At 34.2% G+C, this 17,194-nt stretch overlaps 1 protein-coding gene across 4 annotated transcripts in view; it reads left to right on the top strand.

Annotated features, from left to right (window-relative positions):
* LOC108317712 (sodium channel protein type 1 subunit alpha) overlaps nucleotides 1-17,194 on the top strand; it is a 144,683-nt gene that overhangs the window by 101,733 nt on the left and 25,756 nt on the right. For all 4 annotated transcript variants that reach the window (XM_017548370.2, XM_037745791.1, XM_017548385.2 and 1 more), the window contains exons 15-18: nucleotides 463-636; nucleotides 2,017-2,373; nucleotides 3,564-4,046; nucleotides 16,198-16,318. In XM_017548370.2, the coding sequence (XP_017403859.1) occupies nucleotides 463-636; nucleotides 2,017-2,373; nucleotides 3,564-4,046; nucleotides 16,198-16,318 (1,135 nt within the window). The remainder of the gene's footprint in view (nucleotides 1-462; nucleotides 637-2,016; nucleotides 2,374-3,563; nucleotides 4,047-16,197; nucleotides 16,319-17,194) is intronic.

Here is a 17,194-nt window from a genome sequence, read left to right as displayed (position 1 = left end):
ACTCTGATTTGAGGGAAATAGGAGTAAGCTTATAGACAAATAAAACTGCTCATGGGCAAAATGCTGTCAGCACTTGTGTTATATAAAGTCTGGAGAAAAGGCAGTTTGGTATAATGGAAAGAGCACTGTTAAGAATAGATGACATGTACTCAAATCCTAGTATTGCCATTTGCTTGTTGTCTGCTATCTATCAAGCAAGTCATTTCACCCATCTAAAGCCCTTAGTTTCCTTATCTGTAAAGTAATAATTGTATCTGAATTATATCCTTTGTGTTTCCATAAGGATACAATTAAATAATGTAGATGAGAGTCTTTCATCAACTATAAATTGCCATACAAATTTAAATTAGTAATAAAATCATTATGGGAAAACAGTGTAAGCATTATATTCTAAGAGTAAATCTCATGTCATGTATGTTATCATTATCTGGTGGGATTAGAGTAATTTTGTTTTGATCTTAGGTTTTCACTGGGATCTTTACAGCAGAAATGTTTCTGAAAATTATTGCCATGGACCCTTACTATTATTTCCAAGAAGGCTGGAATATCTTTGATGGTTTTATTGTGACGCTTAGCCTCGTAGAACTTGGACTCGCCAATGTGGAAGGATTATCTGTTCTCCGTTCATTTCGATTGGTAAAAAAAAAAAAAAAAAAGCACTAAATGCAAAAACCTTTCTAACAGTCAGGGTTCTTGCATAGCAATGTCAGGTTTTTACCACACAACCATTAGCATTGTAAGTTTTTGTGGAACATTTGCATTGTCAAAACTGTTCCTACATGGAAAAAAAATTCTCAATTATTTACAAAAACCCTTATTTTAAAGAACATAATTACATAAAGATTAATGTATTACTCAGTTGCTATTTTCACTAAGTTTTGCTTCTAGCACCTACTGCAGTTAATATTTCTAGACCTAAGAAAATATTTTTAATGAAAGTGTGTAACCTTTTAATAGTAACTTGAAAATATATACAGCCCTTTGTAGCAGTAGATGAAAATCAGATGTAAAATGTGCATATAGAAACTTTTTCTAAGTCTGTCTCTGGAAAATATGCACCTTGCAAAAATCAAAGGAGAGAAAGTCTGTAGGATTACTAAACATGCCCATTAATTCACACATATATCTTTACAGGTCAGGAAAATATTCATAGAATCATGGGAACTATTCCAATTTTTCAGTGCAGGTGCATGTAGCTACATCAATACTCCTAAGGAGCATTAATGAATAATGAACATTTTTCTCCACTTATATAGGGCTCAGTATGATGTTACTTTGCACACTATTGGCAAATGAATAACTTTCAGCAGAGGTCTTTCAGGTTCAGATGTTAATATTATAATGCCTGGCCTTAGAACCACCTTTGTAAAACAAATTAAGAACAGTCGGACTCCAAGTATTCACTAAAAATTCACTATCAAAGGCCTTGGTGGCTCATGCCTATAATCCTAGCACTTTGGGAGGCTGAGGGAGGTGGCTCACTTGAGGTCAGGAGTTCAAGAGCAGCCTGGCAAACATGGTGAAACTGTCTCTACTAAAATATGTATATATATATATATATATATACACACACACAAACACACACATACACACTATATATATATATACACACACACACATATACAATATGTGTGGGGGGGGTGGGGTGTGTGTGTGTGTGTAATATATATAATTAACGAAGTGTGGTGGCACGTGCCTGTAGTCCCAACTACTTGGGAGGCTGAGGCAGGAGGATCACTTGAACCTGGGAGGCAGAGGTTGCAGTGACAAAAAAAAAAAAAAAGGAAAGGAAAGAAAAAAAAAATTCACTGTCAGAGAAAATTATCTACATGGTTAAAATATGGAAAAAAACAGCTTTTCCTATGGAGTCCAAAAATTAGCCATAAGCCTGAGAGGGTTAGGGCAGATCAGATGTTGTAAGATACTGAATTCTAACTACCTTTTCTAGGTAAAGCTCAATACATATAATACTTTTAAGGATCATGAAAATATATATATATATTTTTTATTTTCCAGCTGCGAGTTTTCAAGTTGGCAAAGTCTTGGCCAACATTAAATATGCTAATAAAGATCATCGGCAATTCTGTGGGAGCTCTGGGAAATTTAACCCTTGTGTTGGCCATCATTGTCTTCATTTTTGCTGTGGTTGGCATGCAGCTCTTTGGCAAAAGCTACAAAGATTGTGTCTGCAAGATCGCCAGTGATTGTCAGCTCCCACGCTGGCACATGAATGACTTCTTCCATTCCTTCCTGATTGTGTTCCGTGTGCTGTGTGGGGAGTGGATAGAGACCATGTGGGATTGTATGGAGGTTGCTGGCCAAGCCATGTGCCTTACTGTCTTCATGATGGTCATGGTGATTGGAAACCTAGTGGTATGTACCCACTTAAGATATGCATTTCAGAAATACATTAAGAGCATAACGGAATGGTGACCATTCTGTCAAAAAGAAAAACTATGATTATTAGCTTAAAAGTCCCTTACCTTGGATATATTATCACTTTAAAAACACAGCAATATAGCAGTGGCCCTACTTTTTTTCATACCAAATTCCATTGTGTCAGTCACTTCATTACATTTTTAATGTGAATTACAATAGAGTATCATATTGAAGACAAGCCTAAAAGGATGTGCTGGGACCATTTTATAAATTCAGAGCCAAGGAAGATTGAAGTCTAAAAAGCGTACAGAAAGTGCAACATTACCATCCAGACCAGGACTAAAAAATGGTGAAGTTAAGTGTTCGTGATGATTGTGGCATTTCTTTCTCCCATTGTAGCATATAATACTCAATCACCTTATGTGACTGAGGGCCTAGCCGTCAATCAGATGGACTATGGCAGATGCACTAGTCAACCTGAGTTCGTCAGTTCTTGAATGGCTAATGATGCCTGAGACTATCCTAATGGAGTAACTGATCAGTCTTTGTCCCTCTTAAATTTGGAGTGTTACTGTTTATAGTATAGAAACAGATAAAATATTCCAAAGGTATGTACATTCCTGTGCCAGTCTCATGGAAATATGAGAGATTATTCATAAACCGCTCTACTTAGTCAACAATGTAGTATGAAAAATATAATAGGTTAAGAAAACAAGTGTCAATGCCTATGTTAAGCTCCTAATCTTCATTTTGGGTCATAATGGTTATTTTTCAATTAGCATCCAATTTAATATTTTTGTTTATCAAAAAATTATATAAAGCATTTTAATTCATAATTGGAAACATTAGTGATTTTTAAGAATTCTTGTATAGTACATATAAAAATCTGTTTTCTTTTACTCCTACAATTTTAGATTTAGGAAAACCTTAGATTAGCTCATTCAATTTCACTTAACAAATGGGAGAACTTGAGAGCAATAGAAATTATGTCTTTGTCCAAGGATGTGCTATTGAGCCAGTCACAAATTCAGGTCACCCAATTTCTAATCACTATGCTGTGGTGTTTCCTTCTCATCAAGTTTTAGAACTTAGAGTTTCTTCCACACTTAAAAAAAATAAGTTATTGTAATCTGCTCTTCTTTACATTGGCATAAAATTCTAATCATGTTTTTGTTGTTTTTAAGGTCCTGAATCTCTTCCTGGCCTTGCTTCTGAGCTCGTTTAGTGCAGACAACCTTGCAGCCACTGATGATGATAATGAAATGAACAATCTCCAAATTGCTGTGGATAGGATGCAGAAAGGAGTAGCTTATGTGAAAAGAAAAATATATGAATTTATTCAACAGGCCTTCGTTAGAAAGCAAAAGATTTTAGACGAAATTAAACCACTCGATGATCTAAATAACAAGAAAGACAGTTGTATGTCCAATCATACAACAGAAATTGGGAAAGATCTTGACTATCTTAAAGATGTAAATGGAACCACAAGTGGTATAGGAACTGGCAGCAGTGTTGAAAAGTACATTATTGATGAAAGTGATTACATGTCATTCATAAACAATCCCAGTCTTACTGTGACAGTACCAATTGCTGTAGGAGAGTCTGACTTTGAAAATTTAAACACGGAAGACTTTAGTAGTGAATCGGATCTGGAAGAAAGCAAAGAGGTAAGATTCTACAGGTGTGGGAAGGTATGAATACGTATACATATACACACATACAGATGATCTTCAACTTAATGATGGTTTTATTTATGTTTTTTTTTACATTAAGATAATGCAAAAGCAATACCCATTCAGTAAAAACCATGCTTCAAATTTTGAATTTTGATCTTTTCCCAGACTAGAAATTTGTGGTACAATATACTCTGGTTATGCTGGGCAAGCTGCAGTTCCCAGTCAACCATGTGATCACAAGGGTAAACAACCAATATTTACTGTATACAGTAAATTACATAAGGTATCCAACAGTTTATTATAAATTGTTTCCTTTAGATGATTTTGCCCAATTGTAGGCTGATATAAGTATTCTGCGCCTGTTTATGGCACATGAAGGTAAGCTATAATGTTTTGTAATTAGATGTATTAAATTTGTTTTGATGTATAATGTTTTCAACTTACAATGAGTTTATCAGGAGATAATCTCATTGTAAATTGAGGAATATTTACAATACATTTTTTATATTGCCTGTATTTATTATTATATATTTTCCATGTAGATATTTTTGACATCATGTAAAATTTTGTTTCACTGAGGAACAAAAGATTTAACTCAAGAAAATGACTGATATATTAAAGGGTAGTATAGTATATGTATGAGTTTTCTCACCCTTAGTAATGGATATTTGCTAGAATGAATAAATGATCCAACAAATGGATAAACATAATCAGATTTAATCCTTATGACAACCTGAAAAGAAATGAGTTATTATGCTAACTTTTCAGATAAGAAAATTAGCTTAGGGAGCATCAGGTCACATAACTAGTGAGGGGAGTGCCGAGATTTGAACTTAGAGCCCTTGTTCGCAAGTTCTGTTTATTGTTTGTTGCATCACATTGGCTCATGTACATTGAAGAGAACTTAACAACAAGAAATATTTTTATAGCTCCTCCAACTAAAATTACATTGCCCTATACTTTAGTCTGCTTGGGCTGCCATAACACTATACCATAACTGGATGGCTTAAATAACCAAAATTTATTTTCTCACAGCCTAGATACTGGTAAGTCCACAACGAAGATACCAGCAGAGTCAATGTCTAGTGAGGGTTTACTCCTTGAGTTGCAGTTGGCCACCTTCTTGCTACATCCTCACATGGCCTGTCCTCAATGCATGTACATGGAGACAGAGAGAACTCTGGTGTCTATTCTTCTTCTTATCAGTGCATCAACCATATCAGAATGAAATCCAACCCTTATGGCCTCATTTAACCTTTATCATCACCTCACAGACCCTATCTCCAAATACAGTCATATTGAAGGGTAGAGCTTCAACATATGAATTTTGTGGGAACAAAATTTAATTGACAGCAACCTACTTTAAAATATTAAGTTAAATGTCTAATGGATATGTCAGATAATTAAAAAGAAGTTTAGGACATGCCGGACGTGGTGGCTCACGCCTGTAATCCAAGCACATTGGAGGCCAAGGCGGGCGGATCACCTGAGGTCGGGAGTTCAAGACCAGCCTGACCAACATGGTGAAACCCCATTAAAAAAAANAAAAAAAAAAAAAAAAAAAAAAAAAAAAGAAGAAGTTTTGGACAAAGCACTCTTACTTCCCATTTAGTGTTTGGAAATCTCAAAAACAGCAGGGTGTCCACCTTTTAGGCTGCATCTTCTAAGTATTTTAAAGGATTGAATACATCAAAGACATTTTATTAGAGATAGAATTCTGTTAGATATCACGATGTCCATTGCATTTTGATAGTTTTCTATGGAAGATCCCACAGGTATGTGACATACTTTTGATATATTGAATATGTCCCCTAAAAGAAGCTTCAAGTATTTATAATGAGTCTCTGAATAATCTAGGTCATCCTCCCCCATTAGGAGTAGGGGGCTAATATTGGAGCTGGAAACAGCTGCCTTGATCCTATCACGAGAGCTGCTTAGCTAGTTCAGATCTGTGTAATGAGAGAAGAGAAATAAATACAGTGCAGAGATGTAATCATAGATAGATTCTGTCACATTTCCATGTCTGTGGAAGTGGATTAAGAACAAAACAAATAATAGGTTGTTTTTATAAAATATGGTGGACTATTTTACAGAATTTTAAATTTGGATATTATTTCAGTTCAAACTTTATCTGGGTTTTCCTAAGGAATCAGGAGGAGGCCAGTTTTTTGAAAAACTGTTGTCTTTATATTTATAAAATTGATTCTGAACTTCTGTTAAAATAAATTTAGTAATATTCTAGTCTGGTTTCCTTTGTCTTGAATCTTTAGACCTATGTTTAACATTTGATGAAGACTGACGGATCCTATATGCTATCTGTTATATTAAAAAGGTAAAAGACTATTGTATTACAAAGACCATCCATAACAAACACATTTTCTGTAAAAATTTGACATGATTCATACTCTTACTGTTTTTGCATATTAATCAGGGCTAAAAGAAACACTAACCTTTTTATAAAGTGACTACTGAAGCGCTAGAGGCAGTTTTGTTTCTATATACCCTGTGACATTTTATATCTTGGAACATTGCATTAATTGAAATTTTAAATGTTAGGGTAATAGAAAATTTAGAGATAATTTTATGCAGTGTTTCTCAAATTGTGAGTCATGGTTTAGTTGGAATTGAGAAACCCGTTTAATAGGCCAGTGTTTTTTTATTATTATTATTTTAATGAAATAGCGATCTGCCCACCTCGACCTCCCAAAATATTGAGATTACAGAGGTGAGCCACTGCACTTGGCCAATGAGATAGAATAGAATAATGTTAGAGCACATTTCATGTCATAGGGAGAAGTCCTGGTAAATAAAGGTTTTGCTGCCTGTGCTGAACTTTAATGTGTTGCTTGTCTAATTAGAATGCACTCACTTGGTTCATGGGCATAGTGTCTGAAGTTCAGAAGTTCTCAAGCTTCAGAAACACTGTTTCAGCTTTTTGAAGGTAGTGATAATGAAGACTTCCCAACCCTAGACAGAACAGATTGCTTTCTTTTTTGGCTCCCAAAGATATAAGGCATAGAGCATAGTAATAAATAATGCATCTTCTTGGCTCATGCATCTTACAAAGTACTACCATATTTTAGGATAGCTACTTATATGCATGCATGTCTCTCCTTTTATGTGGTGACCTACTTAAATATGTTTGGTACAAAGTAGACACTCAGATCAAACTTTTCCAGCTCATTCAAATCTTCTTAATAAAACCATTTTGAAGGGCTCTCAGAATTGAGCATACTTGAGATTATCATTTTAATTCTAATTATTTTGAACTAAATTTTTCTCTAGATTCAAGATTCACTTGAGTTAGAGTTTATTGTTTTTGTTTTTGTTAGCCATGTTACCTTGTCACTTTACACTAGACTTCTAAGAAAGGAATAATCTCTCATCTTTCCCGCATGAATTGCTGCTGAAATGCTGTTATATCTCATCCAGATGAAATTTTTAAATTAAATATTGAAACTTCGATTCATCCCCTAATAATACATCTCAATTTATTTTATTCATTTTTGAATTTGGCTTTCTTTTTACATTCTTTTATAGATTACCATATTGTATCAAATTTCCTGGCACTTTTACTTCACAATTTCTTCTTTCTTTGTCAGAAATAAACCCATTCAATATTGTTTCCCTTCATTGCTTCATCAGTCTCATACTATATTGTGTTCATCAAAGTAAGGCACAAATTATGAGATACTCTGCTTTTAGAGGAATTAAGCTGACAGCAGATGCCTCAATAGATGAAGAGCCTTTGTTCTACATTAGGAATGCCACCTGTAGTATAGTCAAGTTATCTCATGATTTTGGTTATTTTTGTTTTAGCCTTTATTCTTTTTGCCTATTTTCATTTATTTAGCAGCTACCATATGCCAGGAAGACTAGATAATGGAGTATACTAATAAGCTATAAGACATGATTCTGTGTGTGTGTGTGTGTGTGTGTGTGTGTGTGTGTGTGTGACTTTCAACCTGTAAGTATGAACTTGCATATTGACACATATGTTACTGATGCAGAAATGTTACATTTCATGGCCTCTATTAGACTAGTTTCATTTGAACATGTTATTGAACATTGGTTTTTAGACCTGTGAGGCCAGTTACAATGTTGTTGGTAAATGATTATACTCTGGAGCCAGATACTACTGGGTTATATAATTTCATTTTAGCCACTTACTGTGTGACTTTACCTATCTAATCATCAGTTTCCTCATCTCAAAAATGTGCATAATGTTACTGACTGCATGTTTGAGGCAGAGTATTAAATGAGATAATAAATGACAGTGTCTAATATAGAGTTTTTGATAAATAATCATTATTATTATTACCAGTTGCATTCCACACTGTTCCAGCAAGTTTTCTTACAAGAATTACTACTAGTAACATATTCCACTATTTGTCTTTTTTTGTTTGCCTTTTTCCCTCTGTAATAAATTGTTTTATAATTTTACCTGGGGATGGTAATACATTTTACATTTTCTGCTTATTTTTAAATTGTTTTGATTGCATTCTTGATATGGTAAGCTCCTTAAAATATTTAAGAAAAGTATTTTTCTAAAGGGCATTTCAATCAGGAAATACAAACATGCAGACACCTAAATACAAGAAGCCAGAGGGTGTATTTGGAGTCAATTAGTAGTTTGGAATTCCCGGGGTGTACAATCACAGGAGCTGAGGATGCGGTGTAGGTAAAGAGTCTCGGTTTCCAGGAAGCAAGAATAGACTGGCATGAAGAGATGTGGTGAGGTGGAAGCTCATATTTATTTTGCCTCTGACAACTATGATTTACTCACACGTAACTGTCCTCCATCCCAGAACAAAATTAAGGCTGTTTTTTCTGCACCTTCCTCCTATGTCTCCAAAAGAAAAAAAAAAAAAAAAAAGGAATGGCATGAGTCACATTTCATCATCTCCTTAAGTCCTAAGAGACTTCAACCTTCAAAAGTATATTCAAGTAATTTGAGGAATTGTTTTTTAAAACCTCAGAAAATTTCTTGAGTCATGCAATAGTAGGAATAATGATAAGCTAGAAATATGGATTTCTATTGAACATTAATAATAAAGAATGGTGACTTAGACAGAGCTGGAAGAGCTTTGAGGGCTAGGCAAAACTGCCAAGACTATGCAAAAGACAGTACAAAGTCTTATCTCCCCAAAGAAAAAGTAAATTTATTTTGGTTATGGATAGCAGTTTTATAACACTTTTATCCTCTGAAACACCTACCACAATGCTGGGTAGATAGCAGTTGCCCAACAATTTTTTGAGTTTTGGTTGATGTATATGGAGACTAGATTAAGAGCTTATAAGCCTTAACTCGACTATGAGCAAATCGCTAAATCTATATTACTCAGTTTCCTGATTTATTAAATGAGTTATCTGTCCTGTGGTGCTTATAGAAATGTTAGGAAGATCTAAAAGCTGTTTGGAAGTTAAAAGTGTTCAAAAATGTAAGGCAATGTTAAGAAAATTACTGCTGTAATTCCATTTAAATAAAAAATTTAAAATGCATTGTTATTAAAGTTATACCTTTGGGAGTAAAAATGGCACATTACTAAAGTAATTATAAAAGAAATACACTTGTTTGTGATGAATGAGCTCTAGAATAATGAGTAAAAATGTCAGGTCCTTGTAATTCAGGTTATGTTAATAACAGTTATTGTTTAAACGTTCACCATGTACAAAGTACTATTGCAGGACATGTATTGTCTCATTCAGTCTTTATGCTCTAAGACACACTGTGATTTCAGCCTTTCAGATGAGAAAAATAAACATATTTTGAACAAAGCAAAACTTGCCAAAGTTACACAAATAGTAAGTGGTTGGTCCTGGACTAGAATCTAGGCAGTCTGCTGCATAGTTGTGCTCTTAACCACGATGCTAAACCTTCTTAATAGTGTTTGAAAGTGTACTTTCTGTCGCATAGTTCTAAAATAAATAATACTATTTGTTGAAGAACTAGGTGCAGGTGTCAACTATAGATTTGATGTTAACTTCCAATCATTGTACACTGGGCACAGGTTAACAGCATAGCCGGGAGTGATTCAGAGTCCCCCTGCTTAGTCTTGAAAGGTCCCGCTCCTCCAGTACTCACCTGTACTTTAGGCTGATCTTCTGCATCCCACACTGACCTGTGGCTGTCTAATTCTACTTACAGAGCACTTAGTCTCCCAGAGTGTGGTAGTTGTGGTTAAGGAGCATCCCCGTCTGAGTTTAAAGCTGCTAGAAGAGTCTTCCACATCATTAGGAAGAACTTCCATGATGCATCATTAGTTTATAAGGTCTTTAAGAACAGGAAAAACACTAATCCTGTCTTCCTTAAGTCCACAGCACATAAAACATATTTATTAAATGAATGAATAAATAGGTAATGGGCAGTTACTTCTAGATTTCCATTTTTTCTCTCAATTGTATCACCTACATACATATATATTTTAAATTTACTTGCTGCTTTGCTAATATTTTTCCACTTAATACTTTTATCCCTACCTTATATGGGTTAAGGGACATATGATAATCTCCAACCTAAGCATGCAGTCTCTAAGAGATGGCAGCTACTCTCCATGAACAGCACTATCCATGGAACCCAAGCACCTTCTCCCTTACTTCTAATTGATTACCAGGGACTGCCAAGGCTACCTATCTTTGTCCAGCTCTCTGCATTCCCATGACCTTTACCCAGTATCAGACCTCTATCACCTTTCAGTTTTACTGCTACAGCCTCCAAATGGGTCTCCACTCACAGTGTAGTCTTGACAAAGCAATAGATGGTCGTTCTAAAATGCAAATCTGGTAAGTTCTCTCCGCTCTAACCTTCCAGGAGTTGCCCGTGGCTCAAAGTACGGAGTCTATACTACTTAACATGGCTGCAAGTACCTGCAAAACCTACCGTCACTGACCCCTTTAGTCTTGTGGAATAGCACACCTCACCCTTCCCCAGCCAGCTATACTGATCTTTCATTCAATGGAATTCCCTATGCTTTATCAGTTCTCATCTTTATACCTCTTCTCTCTCCCAGGAATACTCTTATTCCATCCTGTTTCACCTGACTCATCTCCACCTACCACATCCTTCGTGCCCCAAATGTCACTTTGTTGTACCCTGCCCTTCCTAGACTAAGCTAGGTGGTGCTCTTAATATACCCTATACTACTCCTTCATAGTGTGTGGCAGTTGCTTCTCTGTATCTTCCATCTGTGAACAGATGAGGGCAGGTACTGAGTCTATTTTACTTTTTTAAGTCCTAGTTTTGATGCCTGGCACATTTTTGGTAGTCAAAAAGGTCAAAATCAGTAATTACACCTATTACAAACAATACAATGCTGTGATGAAAATTGTTACCATTTATCAAGTAAGCACATGCCAAACATTTTTCAAGTGTTACTTCGTTCAGTCCTTATAACAAGGATGTCAAGTAAGAATCATTTTACAAATTAGAAACCTGAAGCCTAAGGAGGTTGAGATAATTGGCTAAAGTCCATAAAGCCAGTGACTGTGATTCAAACTCAAGTTTCTCTGATCCTCAGAACCGTAGTACTTTTAACCTTTTCATTATATAGATATATAGTTTATTTGCAAAGTAGACACTTATTATGTTGTGATTTAACATTAAAAATCAATGTCAAAATAACATTATAGAAACTGTGCTGTATTTGAAAATTACTCACATGATTTACATTTTGGTTTCAAGCTTGGAGATTATAAATGTAATTTTTCAGAAATTTTTTGTTTTCTTTCAAACTTTTTTACCATTACCACGATTTTCTATTGGCTCAATATTACTGGAATACATTTCTTTTGCTCCTTTTTATCTAATCATTGATATGAAAGTTTATGTTTGACATATCAAAACCAAAATTCAGAGTAGCATATTAAAGCCATATTCCTCTGCCTTCACTTTTATACGGAGCAAGTGTTTGACTAATGAATAGAAACAATTAAAATTTTGTAAATATGAATAATGCACTGAATATTGTCCTTTCAACATACAGCTTGATGAAAAAATCAACTGGGAATAATGTGGGCATTATTGAGTGAATATTTGAGTTTACTAGCTGCCCTGTGGAAATGTTGAGTTTCATTACAGTGTCTTTTCCATTGATATTACATTGTTCCTTTGTTGACAGTCTTTAATAGGGATCATTTTAATTTTTTAATATGCATACTGTAGAATAGAAATATTTACTAGTGCACATTGTACACAATGAAATATTAATACTAATATTTCTGAGGTTATAGAGCACCTCATTTAAGCATGACTTAGGAGATATATATGTCATAATTGTAAAATACCCAGCATTAAAACAGTACCAGTCCAGCTTTTAAAATAAGTACTTTAGGTAATATTTTTCATTGGTTACATTTAAAAAAATGTGTGTGTGTATATACACACATATATAGATATACAAATATATATACATCACATGACCACATATTAAGTATGCTCTTGACCCTTAAATTCCAGATTTATTTATTTATATTACTTACTATAAATTGAACTCCTACTAAACTCTATAAATATGCTCCCTATAACAAATCAAGTCTAAAAATAAAAACATAAACGTTGTAGGATCATCAAGTCAGAGAACAAGAAAAAAAGCATTTAATCATTTACTGTCAGAAAATTTGTAGAGTGCTTTGTTTGCCTTGCTTTGTTTTGCCTCACCCTCAAGGTCAGAATCATTTGCTGTAGTAAAGAACATTTTTAAAGAGCAAGAAATTTGCATAAATCCACTGAGGAGGGAAAATGCTCTTACCATCAGTGTTGTAGTTATTAAGTGGTTATTGAATGCCCTGGTGTACAAGGCAAAGTGGATGCTTCCGAAACAATGTGGCCTCTGCATTCTCTCAGCTCACATATTAAGTCAGCCTGCTAAAAATATGTGGATGATACGAGTCAGTATATAAGTGTATAATTTTGCTATTAAGATACATGTGTGAAATTACGTATATTTTCAAATGAACTAGCCTATTTAAAAATTGGTAAATTTAAGGTTGATTCATGGTTCAATAAATATTAAAATGGATTTTAAGAAATATTCTATTAATCTCAAAAGCAGTGATAACCAATTGCTTTATTAGTGAATAGTGAATTTCATGACGAAATTAAATTTCAATATAAGAACAAAAAAGGAAAAAATAATTGGCCTTATTGATTTTTAAATCAATAAAAAACTTAACTGAGAATATTTTAGTTTTGCCTTTATCATATTTCTTTAGTATTTTATCTGAAGTCGTAATTAATGTCCTAACATAAAGGTGGACTCTTCCCACTCATCTAAAAAGCTTTTCCTTCCCTTTTTGAGTATTTAGTAATAATGATGTTATTATCCTAATCAAATAAAGAATCAGACCACTTCATCTTTTATCTCAACCATTAGAAGTTTAAGAATATATTGATATAAATATACTGGTTATGAAGGTTTTAATATAATGTTTTTAGCCTATGATAAAATATTTTTAAAAATAGATGACAACATTTAGAATTTCAATAATATTAATAGCAAAAGTAAATATATTATGACTATACTATCTCAAAAAAAAATTACAGAAAATTCATATTTTCAATGGCTCATAGGATATTTGTATAAATTAACCATATACTACTAGAGCTCAAAGTAAAGCTCAATAAATTAAAATTAGCTGACAGAGAGGGTTATCCAGTCACAACAAAGTTAAGCCTGAAATAAATAATAAATTGATAGAAAGAATTCCAACAATTTGAAAATTAAATTTTCTCCTAAACAGATATTGAATAAAAGAATAATAAAATACCTAAATAACTGTTTCAAGAATAAGAACATTTTATTTCAAAATTTGTAGAAGAAGATTAAGTAGACATTGAATGTCCTAATATTACCAATATGATTAAGCAAGGATGAAAGAATATAACAAATATCTTTGAGAAATTAGAAGGAACAACAACAAAAAAAGAAGATATACGTAAAGAGAAAAAATAGTGGATTATCAATGTAGTAGACAATATAGGTATAACAGGTTGTAGTTCTTAGGAAAAAAATCAGTAAAACACACAAACTCAGGTATATCAGGCAGGATTCTAAGATGACCTCAACAACACTTGCTTTTGTATAATCCCCACTCCATGAATGTGGTTGGAACCTGTGGATATAATATCACTATGTGATTACATTACATTTATGGCAAAAGGGGAATGATGCTGGGTGGGCCTAACCTAATCAGGTGAACTCCTTAAGAGCAGAATGATTTCTCCTGCTATCACATAGAGGAAGCTGAAAAGATATTCTCTGGCTGGCCTAGAAAAAAGCAAATACCCATGTTGTAAACTGCATACAGCAGCCATGTGGCCAGGGATTATGGGTGGCCTCTAGTTGCCGAGAGTGGTCCTTGGCCATAAGCTGGCAAAAAGGTAGGAAGCCCAGTCTTTTAATCACGAGAAGTGAACTCTGCCAACGACAGTAAACTTGGAAGAAGATCCTGAGACCTAGAAGAGAACTGCATTTCCAGTCAACACCTTGACATCATCCCAGTGAGACCCTGTGAGACCCAATGAGAGAATCCAACTAGGCAGTGCCAGACTGCTGACCTATAGAAACTGTAAGATGGTGAATGTAAGTTGTTTTAAGATGCTTGGTGCATGGCCATTTGTTACACAGACATAGAAAACTAATACATTTGGCAAATAATACTTAAGAAAACTCAAATGATTTTCTATGTATAAAGAGCAATTGCAATCTAACAAGAACACTAACACTCCAATAGAAAAATAGGCAAAAGACCAGGTGTAGTGGCCCACTCCTGTAGTCCCAGAACTTTAGGAGGCCAAGGTGGGTGAATTGCTTGAACCCAGGAGTTCAAGACCAGCCTGAGCATCAGACACAGTCTCTACAAAAAATACAAAAATTAGGTGGGTGTGGTGGCATGTACATGTTCATGCCAGGATCGAATTTTCCTTACAATTGGATAAAACACTTATGTGCAAAGAAGCAATCATTTATGTGTGGCACTTACATGAAGATGAATTGCTCAGCAACTTTTTGTTCTGCTTGTTACTGACAACCTATACTAATGAAGAGTAAATTTTATGCTAATAATCTATTATTTTGTGAGTCTTGATACAGACTAGAAAACCATGTGGGGATAACAATTGTATATTCAGAAAGGTAGATTTGCTATTATAATTCTTTGTACCTGAATGCCTCTCCACACAAATTTATTCACAGGAAATAATATGCTTTCCAGTTCTTAATCTTGGTGAAAATTGTTAAACTTCTCAAATCTCATTCTCTACTTGTTATATGAAGAATGGGTGTCTTACACAAGATTGCTTTTCTACAGTGAAGAACAATGGGTGATGACATGTTGTTCACATGGTTTCTATAAAATATGTAATGAATTTTACCATGGCCCTGATAGTACCAATCAAGATCATTTTTAGAATAAGAAGGCACATACTGAAGTGACAATCTCAGCCTAGGCCTATTACTTTATGACCAAATGGTGAATCTGTATAATGTTGAGGATAAGACATAAGGATTTCTTCAGAAGGCTATGTGATAATATGAGCAGTTTGATTAAGAATGTGAATCATGGCCACCATTAGGTGATTGTCAGAGGAAGAAACCAATGACTTATTCCTGGGTATGAGCACATTTATAGTAAACAACTCTAAACACCTTAGCCATGAATCGTAGTAACATGAATGAAACAACAGGTAGTGTTTGCGCAAAGGTAACACATCGTTAAAGAAATACATAAAGTCAAACATTAAAATGCAGAATAACCTCAAGACATTATTTCCTTCTAAGGTAAGGTTTCTCTTTCTTTCCTGCTCCTTTTCCCTTCCTCCTCCTCCCTCTTCTCCTCTTCCCTCTGTCCCCTGCTTCTCTAATTCACAGGGCATTGTTTTGCTCAGTACATGTTGCTGATGGCCTTTTGGAACATCATAACTTAGAAATCTGATGTCATGCGTACATTGTAAATTATGGTAAAGGAGTTAACATAGACAATGATATTCTTATTTCTTCCTCTTATTCAATCTCTTTTTCTCTAAAGAAAAAAACCTCTACCTCAAGAAGAATACAGAATAAATTTATAGTAATAATCCTTTCTTGGCAGGCCACTTATTACCAAAATTAAAGGACTTTACTTTCGATGTCTATCTCACTTACAGAAACTGAATGAAAGCAGTAGCTCATCAGAAGGTAGCACTGTGGACATCGGCGCACCTGCAGAAGAACAGCCTGTAGTGGAACCTGAAGAAACCCTTGAACCTGAAGCCTGTTTCACTGAAGGTAAAGAAAATATCCTAATGTTAATCTTTCATTTGTAGAGTGCAGCTTGTTTAGCTGTTGGTCACCAAAAATAATCACATATAATAAAGAGGCACTTTGTAATAGATATATTTCAGTTACCTACTAATATGTTGACAGACAAAAAAAAACTTAAAATCTAATGTGATTCATTTTATCTGCCCAATATGTGGAAGAGATTATGAACATGGAGGAAAAATATTTTAATGTCATCAAAATTTCTAACATATTGTTTAATTAATTGGTAATTTCACAAACTTTCTGTTAAAACTAAATGGATTGCTAGTGCTAAATTGTATTTTTTAATGAAAAATCAGTTTCCAATGATTGTTGGATAAAATGGGGAATAAATACTGCCCTTGAAGCTCAATACCTAAATAGTCACTAGTTGAGCCTGGTACAATAAGGGCAATAGATAGAAGATATATATATATATATATATATATATATATATATATATATATATTTTGGTAACTAATACTTCCTGTGGTCTGATTTCCTTGGGAATTTGAGGTTTAGAAATATGAATACTTTATATTTGATGCTATTTTTTCATAGGTCTAGTACCTCTTCAGTCTTCTTCTATTCCCTATACAAATCATGCAATGTCCTTTTAAAAACTACCTTCGTCTGACCATGTTGGAAGAGCTGCTCATTCCCCTGAACAGCTGTAACAAATATATTCATTTAATTTACCTGAGAACTTAAGTATTAGCCTATGAAAACTATTCTCTTTCTCTTTTTGAACTGTTATGTTGCTTTACTGTCTTCTTTCTCTTCTTTTCCTCCATTCCTTGGTTTTTTCTTTCCTCCTTCCCTTCTTTTCTTCCTCCTTTTCTCCATTCATTCTCTTTCTTT

This window comes from Cebus imitator, unplaced genomic scaffold (genome assembly GCF_001604975.1).
Source record: "Cebus imitator isolate Cc_AM_T3 unplaced genomic scaffold, Cebus_imitator-1.0 Scaffold10, whole genome shotgun sequence".
Taxonomy (NCBI): Eukaryota; Metazoa; Chordata; class Mammalia; order Primates; family Cebidae; genus Cebus; species Cebus imitator.
This window is presented reverse-complemented; position numbering and strand designations above follow the sequence as displayed.